Source organism: Lathamus discolor, chromosome Z (assembly GCF_037157495.1).
Source record: "Lathamus discolor isolate bLatDis1 chromosome Z, bLatDis1.hap1, whole genome shotgun sequence".
Lineage (NCBI taxonomy): Eukaryota > Metazoa > Chordata > Aves > Psittaciformes > Psittacidae > Lathamus > Lathamus discolor.
This window is the reverse complement of record NC_088909.1, coordinates 91,698,770-91,713,722: the sequence shown is the minus strand read 5'-3', so window position 1 is coordinate 91,713,722 and position 14,953 is coordinate 91,698,770. Positions and strand designations below refer to the sequence as shown.

The 14,953-nt window shown below is 38.7% G+C and overlaps 1 protein-coding gene across 3 annotated transcripts in view; it reads left to right on the top strand.

Annotated features, from left to right (window-relative positions):
- GPBP1 (GC-rich promoter binding protein 1) overlaps positions 1 to 14,953 on the top strand; it is a 36,945-nt gene that overhangs the window by 19,841 nt on the left and 2,151 nt on the right. For all 3 annotated transcript variants that reach the window (XM_065663092.1, XM_065663091.1, XM_065663094.1), the window contains exons 5-11: positions 3,540 to 3,663; positions 4,897 to 5,120; positions 5,773 to 5,839; positions 7,899 to 8,077; positions 8,904 to 9,044; positions 10,069 to 10,233; positions 13,105 to 13,283. In XM_065663092.1, the coding sequence (XP_065519164.1) occupies positions 3,540 to 3,663; positions 4,897 to 5,120; positions 5,773 to 5,839; positions 7,899 to 8,077; positions 8,904 to 9,044; positions 10,069 to 10,233; positions 13,105 to 13,283 (1,079 nt within the window). The remainder of the gene's footprint in view (positions 1 to 3,539; positions 3,664 to 4,896; positions 5,121 to 5,772; positions 5,840 to 7,898; positions 8,078 to 8,903; positions 9,045 to 10,068; positions 10,234 to 13,104; positions 13,284 to 14,953) is intronic.

Below are 14,953 nucleotides of genomic sequence, written 5' to 3'. Positions count from 1 at the left end.
CCTAGTTAGCTTCTTGCAGCTTTCCTGTAGTCTGTCAGCAACTCAGTTGTTGTTCTGTGAACATTGAGCCCATCTCATTACAGATTGGTTGCTGTGATCTGTTTTTGTTCACTTGACTTCTGATATGTTAAGCACTTGTGGTTGGCTTTTTACAACTTTGTACATTTTCAACGGGAAAAGTAGTCAGAGCTTAGTTAAATATGGTGTCACAGTTACAAAGCGATCGTCACCATGTATCTCAAGAGTCTGCTGGAAAAGTGTTACCTGCATGCTTAAAGTGTAAATACAGCAGGATAAAAGTTCCAGAGCTACTCCAGTACCTCTCAACTGTATCTAAGTTATGGGTTGTATTTGTCATCTCATTCCTGAATTCTGTGAAATACCATTGAAAGCATATGTTGTGCATCCTTTTCTCTTCCATGGCACCTCGCCTCAAGAAATTCAGGTTTTCTTTAACCTCTTGCAAAATCTCGACAGTTGTATGCTGTCTCCATTATAGTCTTCGTACTTCACCTTTGAAATGCAGATTATTTGCCTGTGTTACTGCCTTACTCAATGACCAGCATTCTGTGATACACAGCATGTTTGGATATTAAACACTTGCAGTCTTTTGGTCCTACCCATTGTGTAGCCATTCTTAGTTTACAGAATAAAGCATTTGCTGTCATTCCTCTACAAGACAGGTCTTAAATATTGTGGCCCCCTCTCCTCTCCATTTCCTAAAACAGATGTTTATTTCTATTTCCCATATATATCAACAAAGATCTGAAAAGCGGATAATAGGGATGGAGATGAAGAGGAAAGATGGGGTGAGGAAGGCAAGGTGTTTCATGTTTCATGCAGAATGGAGCTGGGGTGAGGCTGTGGTATCAATGACATTCAGACTTGAGGAGAAATGAAACTGCTCTGTCAGTTTTTATTTCTCTGAAGAGGCACTTAGAGAAACTGCATTTTTAGGAGTTTGGTTTCCCCCTCGATCCTGGATTGCTAGGGCTTTTCCTTACATAGGTAAAAGCTAGCATTAGAAAAATGTGATGCCAGGAAGCTGGGATTGTGAATGAGCTTTCTTAATGTGACAGGTACAGATTACAGCTTGACTGAACTCCATCTCACCTATTGCTAATGATTTCCTTTTAAGGGTGAGCTTTTATAATATCATCTCCCCGACACATAGCAAAGTCCACTTACAGCTGGGTATCCATTGCAAAGTAGCTTTTGTTCAGGTCTGGAACTACTATATTTGTGTCAGTGCAGTATTGCAGTTGGGCAGATGTAAATGGGAAGGCGCTGTGAATAGTGAAAACCATCGTGGGATACAGACAGAACTTTTCAGAGAGGATTGCTGTAAGATATGTATTTGAAGATTGCAGATAGACTGGTAAACTCAGTTTTTGCAAACTTTTACTATATGTTCAGCAATAAGACTACTTTTTATATTTCAGAAATGTGTGTTGCTTGCTTACTTCCTTCGCTGACTGAAATTAGATGATTTCTCAACTTCCAGAAACTGCCAATAGGTTTCCTGTTGACGAAGTGTACGGTCATCTCTGCCACAAGAGGCTTAATAGACTAATACCTCCACCATGTGGGGAAAGTGCAAACTGCACTGTCTTTGCGCAAAATGCAGAGACTTCAGATTTGTTACGTCTTGTACAGCACAAACACTATGTACAAAATGCTTTCAGTTGTACTTCGGGAAAATCTGATCGTTCTTCAGAGTACATACAAAAAAAAAAAATACTGAACTACAAAGGCAGTGTTAGAAGATTGTTCCATGTAAACAAACACATAAAGTTCTCTTAAAAAATGCCATCGTGATCAACAGATCTGGAGCTTTCTGAAACTTTGGGAAAGCGTATCCAAAACGTATTATAAGGATTTTTTTTTCTTTTTTTTACATAAATACTTGAGATTCATTGTCATAATTTTTGAACTACTTAGATCTTTTGATATTTTCTTGTGGTTTTCTGTTTTTTGTCTCTCTCGAAGTTTGTCAAGGAAATACTTTGCTTCCCAGGTCTCAAATTGAGAGGGCAACCCCTCATTTGAGCAGTGAATTTTGAATAGCACCTTGAGCTCTGCTAGGGCATTGTCAATAGAACTTGTCTATCTTTTTTAATTCAACTGAATATTTTTTCCAAAGTAGTTAAACTTACTACTGTGATTTCCTTCGTCATTCTCTTCTCCCCCTCACTGTGATCAGTGCAGTACTTCAAATATTAATAAAGCTCAATTAGATGTTAATGGATAATAACTGTTGAAATAAAGCTGGGGCTTTCATTCTCAGACATATAACATTACTGCTATACTTTTTGTCCTGAATGTTATTTAGTCTGGAAAGGAAGTGAGCTTTAGGCAGTGAAGCTGATACTTTGGGTGCAGTGAAGTTCATGCTTCTTCATTAAGCTTAATTTGCTGACACAGTACATTTCCACGTAGCTGTGTGTTTATGCATTTGTAGCTCTTGTGTCCCTGGATTGTGTTGATCCTGTGTGCATGTTGACATACGTGTGCATGGTAAGTCTGCTTGGAAGGAAGGGGGCTTTGCTTCATGTGCACTGAAGGCTGGCTTCATGGCAGGGAGATGCTGGGTAACACAGCCCTCCGCTATCACTCACTGAGAGATGTGTGGTGTGAACAGCAGTAAGACTAAGCATTGCTTTTGCAGAATGAAAATATTTTCTTGAATTTTTAAGATGGAACAGGGAAAGAGACATGTTATGGTATTAAAGTAATAAAGCCAGATAGAAGTAGCAGGGAACACAGCTGCCATAAGACATGATCTTTTTTGGTTTAATCCTCTCAGGTATGAGTTCGAATCAGAATGTATTTTCATCTCAGTGCTGTTCTCAGTATAAGGTTTTTTAAGTTTCCAAAGTACTTCCTACTGATGTATTAAATATTTTTCTTTAATTTTCTATCATGCCTACTTACAAGCTGATAATTTGAAGTATACTTGTGTACTTGCATTTGATCAGCACGCTTCTGACTCTAGGTTTTATTTGTATTTCATAACTAGTTGCATGTGCCTTATTAAGTTATAATGACAAGATTAATAAATTGGGCCTTTCTTGGGTGGAAGAGACTTCTTGCTTTCTATGGAACGCATGTGTGTAGCCTCTGATGACCCAGATTAAGATCTCAAGACTTCTTTTCTGCTTTCCAAGCTGTGATGTGCTCTCCTTTCTTACCTTTTTTTTTTTTTATTTTTTCTCGGCTGCAACACGTATCAGTTGTGCTCTGTCCTGCTGCCAAAACAAAACAGACACTTGGATTTTTTACCTTGTGTCAGAAGCATGGTCCTTGGCACTGTGTCAGTGTCCTGGGGCAGAAGATACAGCTTCCACTTTCTGGTGTGGGAGATGTTGACATAGCTCTGAACATAGGTATCCCTTATGGCTGCTGCATTGCCTGTCATTAAAGGTTGTTTTAAAAATGAATTGCATGTATACCATGAGTAATGTGCATGTTAGGGTTCTGATAGTTCAGTTTTGTTATTAATCAGATGTCTCAGGTCTACTGCTTGTGCTCCTTTACAGTCAACACTGAATTTTGAGAAACATTCTGAAAATTTCTCGTGCACAGAGAATCGTTATGAAGCAAATCGCAGAAGACACAACTCTTCAGATGGGTTCGATCCTAACATTGGACGGGCTAGTGGAGGTATAATTTAGTTTTCATGGAACATTTCGAGTACTTAACATTATTGCTTTGTAGCAACTTTAGCCAGAAACAAAAATCTGATTATGAAGTTGTACAAGGACAAATATAAGATCTTGCAGCTCTGTAAACACAATCCAGGGGTGCAGCACAGGTTGGGATCTACCTGTCTGGGGAACAGCTCTGTGGAAAGGGACCTGAGGTTCTTCATGGACAGTTAAGGGCAATGTAAGTGAACAGTGTGCTGCTGTGGCAAAGAAAGCCAGCAGGATGCTGGTTTGTATCAGCAAGGGGATCACCACCAGAGCTAGATGTCATTATCCCACTCCACTCTGCATTTGGCAGGTCACACCTAGAATACTGTGTTCAGTTTTGGTCCCTGCTATACAAAATAGATGTGGACAGGTTGGAGAGGATCCAAAAAAGGGCCACAGAGATGATCCAAGAACTGGGAAGCCTGCCTTATGAGGACAGGCTGAGAGAAGTGGGTTTGTTCAGCGTCGAGAAAAGAAACCTCAGGGGAGACCTTACCATCATATTCCAGTGTTTAAAGGGTGTCTGCAAAAAAGACAGACACTCCATTTTTACAAGGAGTCACATGGGAAAGACAAGGGATAATGGGTACAAGATACTCTGGGGAAGATTCTGAGTGGACATGAGGAAACTTTTTCGCAGTGAGGGCAATCAGCCACTGAATAATCTCCTTAGGGAGGTGGTGCGTTCCCCATCATTGGACACTGTTAAGATTCAACTGGACAGGGTGCTGGGCTGTCTTACCTAGGCGGTGCTTTTGCCGAGGAAGGTTGGACCAGGTGATCCTTGAGATGGATTCCAGCCTGGTATTCTGTGATTCTGTGGTAGCTCACCTATGCTAAATTATTATTCTGTAGTATAATAGAGGTAATGGAAAGACTGATCTTCTGTGGGAGGATGTGAGGCCTAGGGCTGGTTAAAAGTAGTGTGCTTCCAGGTGTATTTCTCTCTTAAGAAGAAAAGTATCAAGTTAATATTCTAGCCACCAATGTATGAATGAGCAGCTATCCCTCATCAAGGAGATTGTCTTGTTTTGTGATTGGATTACTGTTTTCTTTGGCACTGTTTTGTAAGATTTTTCCCTGCTGCTCATATGAATATCTCATCCCAGAGTATAGAGCTGCTGACTTAGCTTCTTTAATAATTTTGGAAGAGTAGAATATTATTCTAAATTGTTTGTAATTACATTATTTAAAATCTAAGGTTATTTTGGAAGAAAAGAGAAGACTGGTTGGCGTTCACAAGGCAGAAATTTTACAGAAAATTTAAACCATCATGGAGGGTACTACGGTGGAAGTTCCCGTGCTTGTACCAGCACTTTCCACTGTGGAAAAGGCCAAGGACTGCATGAAAACAATGTACCTGATAACAAAACTGGAAAAAAGGAGGACAGAGGAGTACCCAAACAGTTTGAGGCTGAGGATTTTGTAAGTTAATTGTAATTGTAATTTTAATAAACAAGGTTTCATTGTTTCTGCAAGTGCCATTTTGTCCATAACAAGCTGTTTCTTGAGATTTAACCAGTTTCAGATCATCATATAAGGGATCACCTTACCCATAGGTAGGAGGGTGCTAGTCATTTGTCCATTAACTTGTTCATCATTTTATATCCAGCTTTTATCATATGCTTTTTATTGTCACTTAAGTGTTTAAGTGAAACTACAGTAGGGTTCCACTTTACTGTGGTATGTGTATGTATTAAATGCTACACAGTTACCTTACTGGAAATCTGAAGTACTAACAAAATGATCTTTCTGCCAGGAGATACTTGAGGTGCCATGCTTCAATGTAAAATTGTAGATGTAAGAGGAATGTGAACCTCCTCTTTGAAGTACATCACTGTTTTTTGCTTTCTCTGGGCAGTTCATGTTAAGAGTATTGACTGCTGCCTGAGATGTTTTTTTAGGAAAGAGAAGTAAGTGAGCACTGACCTATTTGGGTCACAGGGAGAAGTGTCTAGTCTGTCTCCATTTAAAAATCTTTGACAGCAGAGGTCATACTGCCGTTATCATTGTGATTCTTTATTTCATTGGTCCCAGAATTCAATACTTACTTAATAATGACGAAACTTTCTTTCAGCCATCTTTGAACCCTGAATATGAGAGGGAACCAAACCAGAATAAATCTTTCGCAGCAGGTGTGTGGGGTGAGTATTTTTGATGTTTTTAAATATAAAAATGTAGTGGAAATGTGAAGTTGTTTTCTTTGAAACAGGATTTTTTTTTTCTTAAAATTATAAAGTTACAGCTTTAAATGACAAAGCTATAGGTTGAAGTTGAGGAAACTTTGATATTACAGTGTAAGTATCTTCTAGTATGTTAGAGGTAACAGTTCTATTTGGATATCAATCTGTTGGTATGTAGATGCAGCCACAACTAGGATTCTTTCCCAGGACAAGTGTACATCTTTTTTTGTAAAGCTGTCAATTTTTTCTTCACTTTATTTTCAAGAGGAAATGCAGTGAAGGTGGGTTACCTAAAGTAGTGATGTGATTGTAGCTGAAGACTGTGAAAGAATGCTTCATGACTGATTAGAGCTGTTGAAAGAGTTTGGAGAGGAACCTAGGAGGGTTGGGAAAGGCATGTTAGCTTGCAGAGATTTAAAGTCACTTCCTGGAAGTAGGTATCTTAAGCTGTTGGTTGTGCTTACGAATTACCTGTACAAATCCAGTCCTGAGAACTGTATTCTGGATTACCTTCTCATTTCACTCGAATAAGTTTGCTACCACTTTACAATTCTGTGGGCTTTATGTAGGTAATTGTTCATTCTTAGGAAGGTGGCAGCTTAAACTGCACAGGTTTTAAAGTAATAAACCTACTGAAAATAAGCAGCTTTTTCTTCATGAAGAAATAACTTTAATTAAACAATAAAGTTGCTACAATAAACTGTTGCCAATGCTGAGATCTTAAATGATACTTTAGTTTGCTGATTCTTTTTCTCATGCTTCTCCAATGTGTTGTGCACTCTTAGTTAATACTATGTTTAGATCAATCCCTCAATATGAATATCTAATTGCTAAGAACTTTTGCTGAAGCCTGAAAATCGGACTGATACCCAGTTTTGTGTATTTAGCAGTTTTCTTGTGAAAATTGGGGAAGGCAGTTATCTCTTTAAGAAAGAGCAACTGTGACTAAATTGTTTCCTAACCAAGCTGGGAATAATTACAGACCAATTTGAGGTTTGCATCCTTTGCAGCACTCTGGCTGTGCTGCTGCATGATGTGACATAACTTGACCTGCAGGAGGGCAAGCTTTCCAAGCTTTTTGGATCTCACTCTTCACAAGCAAAGGAAGGAACATTTCTGTTAGCTACGTAAAATCAAGAGAATGGTTTACTTCGGAGGGCACCTTTAAGGACCATACAGTCGAACCTGTAAGCTACAGTGCAGTGCTTTGTTACATCTTAGAGTTTGGTATCTTGCTATATTATGGCTCTGTGATTGCACATCTTGTTTTGTAATTGAAGAACTTAAGGCTATTATTCTCTTTTAAAGGCAGCAGTATTGATGACAGGAGAGATGTTAACGTCCCCTTCTAATGCCTGTTAAAAATGTGTGCTTCTATTAGATTTCATTTAACTTGCATATATGTCATGGCAGCATGCAAGTATTTATGGAAAGTGCTCCATTTAACATGGAAATGTAAGCTTCACATGTTCTGTTACGTTTATCTGAGGTGTGGAGATAGAGAAACTGGTCATTACCATCGTCTACAATAGTGCACATATTTATCTCTCATTTATGGAGCCTCAGAGGGGAGCATTTGGCTCTAAATTGACCTATTAATATATAAGTAATTATTCTTGTAGTAACCTTAAAGAGTAATATGAAAACCATAATCTCTTTTAAATATTACATAACTATCAACAAATAGTAGTATTTGGATTTATATTTGCAAACAAGAACTGTGTAGCTGGCTACTGTGAAGAGTATCTTTACTTTCCAAAAGTGAAATTGCAGCCTTGCCACGTGAAATATTTTACAAATGTTGGTTGTAGAAAACGAAACAGAACCTGTGTCTATCCTGGTTTGTACACTCTGTCATTTGTGGAACTAATACTGGACTATGTTCTTGATTTATGTCTGCTTCCTTTGGACCATATGGCTACAGTACCTAATGAAGTAGAAATTTAAAACCATATACAGAAGCGTGCACACACACGCAAACATATACATTCCCCCCCCCCCCCTTTTTTTTTTTTTCCAGAATACCCTTTGAATCCTAAATCTAGATGTCAGAGAATGCTGGTCATTAAAAAGGGCAGTACAAAAGAAGTGCAGATATCTGGATTTCCAGTAGGAGGAAACCTTAATTCACAACCAGTAAAGAATGGAACTGGCACAAGTGTTTACAAAGGATTAGTCCCTAAGCCTGTCGCTCCAAAGGTGAGTCTTGGATATATGGATACATTCATGGATACATGAACAACATACTGAAAAAAAAATGATTCTTTAGTTCCAAATGTGCTTATTTCACCCTGAGAGTACTGTTCCAGAGTACTATGCTTCTGGCTCTTGGTAAATTCAGCACACCCTAAAAGTGAATGGAAACAACTTTTTGTCACTTTTCTTTTTAAACTTTACTGTACTTAGCTCTTTCTTTGTTTCTCATTTACCTTTTTTGAGAAGTGCAAGAGCCGTACAAGTGGGAGTGAAAAGGTTGTTTTTAACTTACGGAATAGCAATGTCTTTTGTATATACAATTTTTGACAGATTAGACACTTAGTGGAAAGAGATAGCCATCATAAAAATATCTTCAGAATTTATCCCAATTATTGATAGATATGATATTGCAACCTGTTAGTGTCGTTCTGGTCCCTTGCCAAATGCAACTTCCCATGTTCATCTCTAGATTGTTTCAGGAATTTTTCTGTGCTCCTGAGAGCACATGATGGAGTAGTTCCTAACTCTCTAACATTCTACATTAAAAACAGTTCTTTCTTCTGTTGAAGACATAGGCTCCTTCTTAATAGTTCAGATATGAGAGTCTTAATTGTTTTTAAATTTTAGTCTTTATATAAAAAATTTAAACAGTATTTGTGGGTCTGAAGTTGCTCATAAACAGTCTCTTTTGCACAAGAAGACAGTTTTTTGCACTAAATTATAGTTGTAGTTACAATTTGCTTTTGTGTAATCATTTTCCTGAAGTTTCCTGAAAGTAATCCTGTTGTAGTTACTGACTCTTTAAATTCCTGTTTAAATTTTTGTTTAGCCTACACAGTGGAAAAGCCAAGCAAAAGAAAATAAACTTGGGACTCTGTTTCCTCATGAATCTGCATATGGTGTTTGCAGTTCCAGTCCTATCAAATCAACTCCCAAGGCATTTACTGTATCACAGAATTCAGTGAAAGAGGTAAAGCAATGGCTGTAGTTTTTATGAAATCTGTAAAATGTTTAATTTGGTTAGATAAGGAGATCAGTATGTTTTATGCAGAATTGTATTTCATAACTTTTTTTCAGATGGTGTGTCACTGGCCTTTAAGTACTGCACAATTTGCTTTGTAAGTTTGATTTCGAGTAAAAATGGTGCATTAGGAAGTATGCCCTCGGTTCAGCAATACCAGTCATTTTTGTCCTGCTTAGTAGCTGGTGCAGTTCTATGTTTTTGCCTTTCAGCTTGGGAACAATACTGATAATGCCAATGTTTTTAGTTGCTGCTCAGTAATGTTTACTTCGACCAAGGACTTTCTGAGTCTCATGCTCTACCAGGGAGGAGGGGAAGCCAGGAGGAAGCAGAGACAGGCCACCTGACCCAAACTAGCCAAAGGGGTATTCCGTAGCACAGCACGTCATGCCCACTATATAAACTGGGGGCAGTTAGCCGAAAGGCCTAGATCCCTGCTTGCGTGGGACTTCATGTCTGTCAGCTGGTGTGAGCATTTGTATTCTCTTCCCTTGCTATTTTGCTTATCGTTACTATTACTGGTGGCAGCAGTAGTGGTTTTGTGTTATACCTTAGTTACTGGACTGTTCTTATCTCAACCTGTGGGAGTTACATTCGTTTGGTTGTCTTCCCCATCCCTCCGGGAGCTGGGGGAGGAAGAAGCGGGGGGGGGGTGAGCAGGCAGCTGCATGATTCTGAGTTACCAGCTGGGCTTAAGCCATGACAAACCTGATGATTTTAAACTTCAAAACTGCTAATAGTACCTTCAGAAGGTCCACTGTTTGTTAGCAGTGCTCTATAAACCTGCATTTCTAGGTTTACGTGTAAGAACCTACATATCCTGAAATACAAGTATCTTCCCTCTGCTTTTGGCTGTGGATATATGTAAAATCTGAAGCTACAGAGACCAGGGAGTTTTTTGTGTTTAATTCAGAATTTTCTAAATGAACCTAAATTTTCTAACATTCTTTCTTTTTCTGACTCCCTATATTAGTATAATCGGTCAAATTCTTCATCCCCTGTTGACAAAGTTGGTCAGCCTCGTTTAACGAAATTGACAAGAATGCAGACTGATAAGAAGAGTGAATTTTTGAAAACATTGAAACAAGACAAAGTGGAAGAGGAACATGAAAATGCAAATGATGCTGCGCAAAATAAGGTAGTTTTATTTTCATACCTATTGTATGTATATCTCGTACTACAGCAGTAGTTTTCATATGGACCATAAACTAGTTTTTATTTTGCTCTAAACAGCTGTTAAGTCATGTTCTAGGATCTCTAAATGAAGGAAAAGAGTTACATTTTGATGAATTTAAAGTTGTTTGAAGTACTGTTCTTCCTCCAGTGCTTGTTCATTGTTTCATTTTTTTTATCTTCTGCAGTATCTGTTCATACATGTTAATAGCTCAGGTACATCTGCATCTATAGCAACAATAAAAAGAATAAATTAAGCTTATTATGCTAACATAATCATAGAATTGTTTAGGCTGGAAAAGACCTTTAAGATTGAGTCCAGCCATTAACCTGGAACTGCCAAGTCCACCACTAAATCATATCTCTAAATGCCACATCTGCACATCTTTTAAATACCTCCAAGGATGGTGACCGAACCACTTCCCTGGGCAGTGTGGTCCAATGACTTCTCATTTCAGAGAAGTTGTTTTTCCTAATATCTAGTTTAAACCTCCACTAGCACAACTTGAGGCCATTTCCTCTCCTGTCGCTTCTTACCTGGGGGAAGAGACTGACCTACACCTCACTACTACCTCCTTTCAGGTAGTTGTAGAAAGTGATCAGGTACCCCCTGAGCTTTCTCCTCTCCAGACTAAACAACCCCAGGTTCCTCAGACGTTCCTTGTGTTCCAGACCCTTCACCAGCTCTGTTGCCCTTCTCTGGAGCCACTCCAGCACCTCAGTGTTTCTCTTGTAGTGAGGGGCCCAGAACTGAACACAGAATTTGAGGTGCATCCTCAAGTGCCCAGTACAGGGGATGGTCACTTCCTTGGTCCTGCTGGCTGCACTGTTTCTGATACAGGCCAGGATGCTGCTGGTCACCTGGGGTGGTGGATCCCATCTGGCCCCCTCATGGGGGGCAGTATTCCATACCTTGGCTATTAGTTATCCTATAAAACATTCAATTGAAAAACTTGGTTCTACTTCTCGAACCATTTCCTTTCTAGTTAAGAGTGTTTAGGTAGCCAGAAATTCTTGTATCTTGGTCTAATTATAGGAGCAATTTTTTGATTTCTGCATGTATAAATAACCTGGTTTTACTTCCTAATTGAGAACTCGGGAGGCCTGTTCTGTCAGTATATAATATTTGTCAGGTTTCTTTCAATCTGGATCTGTTTATTGGGTACTCAGCTATCAGCAGAGAATATTTGTATCAGTGCTGCCGGTCACTTACAAGCCATAAGCATAGTTATCAGACTAGCAGGTGTGAAAAGATGTTACATCAGTTATCTGATAGTTGTCCTACTTCCAACATTCATTTTCATGATTGTCAGTAGAAGACATGGTGTGCAATTGAGTGGATGAGGAGATAACTGCACAACAGTCTTACATCATCTTGTTGATAGAATTTTAAGACCTGCAGTAACAGATTTCACCTCTGAAATATGGCAGATCATTATCAGTAGCTGAATCATGCTTGGAAGAAGCTATTTTGCCCTATGTGTATTGAAATTGTTTAAAGATTTTTGTAGGTTTTGCTCGATAATCTGAGATACATTCTTCAGGCGTGTAATTTAACGGCTGAATATATGTCTGTTGTGATACTTGTTCTTAAGAAGTTCTTGCTGAGGATTGTAAAATTTCTGTGATGGTGTTTGTCCTGGGTTCAGCAGTAGCAGTCAGTTTTTGTCCTTCTTAGGAGCTGTGTTTTGACTTTCAGCCTGGGAACAGAGCTGATAACACCGATGTTTTTAGTTGTTGCTAAGTAATGTTTACCCTGACTAAGGACTTTGTGTGAGTCTCGTGCTGTGCCAGGGACGAGGGGAGGCCGTGAGGAAGCAGAGACAGGGCCCCTGACCCAAGCTAGCCAAAGAGGTATTCCATACCACAGCACATCATGCCCAGGGAGGTAGCTGGGAGTTACCTGGAAGGGCATGGACTCTCTTCGGGGACGTCAAACTTGTTCGGTGGTGGTACTGTATTCTCTTCTCTTGTTATTTTCTCTTATTGTTATCATTGGTAGTAGCAGTAGTGATTTGTGTTATACCTTAGTTACTGGGCTGTTGTTATCTCAACCCATGGGAGTTACAGGAGCGGTGGGGGGGTGGAAGGAAAGAGGGAGAAAAAAAAAGTTGGGGGCGGGGGGGAGTGAGTGGACGAGCTGTGTGGCTCGGTTTGAACCACGACAGTGTTGATCCTGAACTCTGAAGTATGCTTTCTTGCAAATGCAGAACTGGCTGACTGAGCGATTGCCACCTGCTGTGGATAGTGCTGTCATATGCCCACGTTAGGGATTTTGTCAAAAGAGTGTTAACTAGGTAATCACTGTACTCTCCTCTCTGTTTTTATAGTTGGTAAGTCTTATGAGGCTACTTGGCTCATTACATTAAATAAGAATTACAGGTTGCTAAATGAGTAGAATAAAAAGAATCATCACTGGTACTTAAGTAGATTTCAGAACTTAAATGCTTTCAGACTTCTCCTGACACACGTTTCTGATACTTAATTAGGAACATTGTTTGCAAGTTCACAGGTAACCTATTATTTTGGTGAGTATGAAAGGCAGCTTAAATAAGTTTGAATTTTAAGATACATTTGAAACTTTGCGGAAAAAAAAATTGAGGCAGAGCATGGGAGTTACTTTCCACGTTACTTTTTCAGTGGTATAACTTAAGATTTATGTTGTATTCAGGTATTGCAAACTGTAAAAGTATGAACAGGATTACCACAGAGGTAGTATAGAGTGTCTTCATTTAAACTGAACTTAAATGGAATCACTGAATTGCAGCACTTGCAGATGTTTACTTGTGAACAGAATTTTCTTTAAAATTTTGCAATATATAATTATTTTTGACAGAATGATGAGTCCTTTGACTTGCATAACAGCACCAGTCCTCCTCATGAGAGAGATACCAACTCTGAAAATGAAATCCCGCAGGAGAATGCCAGCACTTCAGCTGGATCTCAAGAGATCATTCAAGCTGCAGCTTCCTCTCAGGCAGATGCTCTTTCAAGCTCACTTGAGGCAGAGCGTAGGTATGTACTTTTTATAATATGAAGAGCATAGGTATGTACTTTTTATAAGATGGAGAGTTCCTTCATGGTAAGTGAGCATGTCATAAATTCATACTAGTTAAGAAGTCAGAATCTGAAAACTGAGAACACATTAAATATTTAACAAGCACTGCCAGAGTTTAATTTTTAGACATGTAGTAATCTAATGTGGAATGTACTTCATTTCCACTAGACCTGAGTGCTGATTTAAACTTGCTTTACTAAAAATTCGATGTATTTCCTTATAGGGAAATAAACTGCATAGTGAGTTCATCCCTCTGATTTTGGTCTGCATGTCTATGAGGAGCAATGCATGTAAATGCTATTTGTATTAATAATGTTTTAATGGCTGCATCTGATGTAAAAAAAAAACTTCAGTGAGTTTTTCCTTAATTATTTCTGTAGCTGACTAGTTGGCAGTGATACACAAGAAAATGTACTGGAAAAGGAGAAAGTAACTTCAAAAAAGGATTGAAATAGTTCTAGTGTCTCAGAAAAGTAACTGCAGTAGCAGCTGGTGGAGATGACCGGCTTGGAAATCACAACTCAGTCTGGAGATAATGCTTGTTATGAGCTCTGTCAGATTCTTACTCTTTCTGGCAGCTACAGAATTGCAGTTATTTTGTTTGTTTATAGTGATAGATTATAGGTCTACATTGGACTAGAGAACTTTCATATTTGTAGTACCTACAGAGGAACTTTTCATGACCTCTTATCCCTCATGAGTATGGAAAATGAAATGCACCTTGCTTTGTTCCTATTTTCTACCATTGGCTGTGGAAACAGAGAAATCTTTGACCACTAGAGGCTGCTGCTGCTGACTTTTTTACTAGAAGATAGGAATCCAGTCTAACTCTGATTTTTCAATTCAAGTTATTTGAATGGCCTTCATAGGGTTTCCGTGCACGTCTGTCTTTTGTGGTATTCCAGAAAGGCTGTGTCTCTATAGTGTCCCAGCCCTTTGGCTGGGACTTCTGCATACATGTAGACAAATGTTATGTGGTAAGCCTTTTTGTAGTAAATTTAACTTGAAGTGGCCAGGTTAACTCAATGGGATACTTGAGCATACCTAGTAACAGTATCGGCATATCTTGTACAAAATATATCTTGGGCTTTCCTTCTGCTGGGGAAGTTGCCAAAATGCAGCCAACCTGTTGGTGTCAAATTTGCTAACCTGAAGTTTATTTTTTTCGTGTAGTTCACCCTTTTAACCGTTGTAGAAGTCTTGTATTGGTTTAAAAGAACATTGGCCCTGCTAACTTTAGAAAGCATTGCTTAATGTTAGTTAGCCATTGCCTTAAGTTTAGTTTACAGTAACAGCAGCTCTGTGGCTGTTCACTTTATTGTACATAACATTTTTAACATTTTGCCTTGCTCCAATAAAATTTTCTAACTCAAATCGCTATTGCCAAAAAGTAATTATCATTGAACTGAATGTGGCATTGTGAGTCCTTTTCTGTATGTCTATACAAATGCATGCATTCTCTTGAAAGAGAGTTTTGGATGACTTGCATATTATTTCTGCTGCTTCCTGAGGATTTAGTTGTTCCTGGCTGTCACATTGTCCAATTTGGCCCAAATACTACAGAGAATATAATTTCCATTTCTGTACTTTTTTTCTTTCTTTTTTTTTTCCTTTTTTTTTTTTTGTT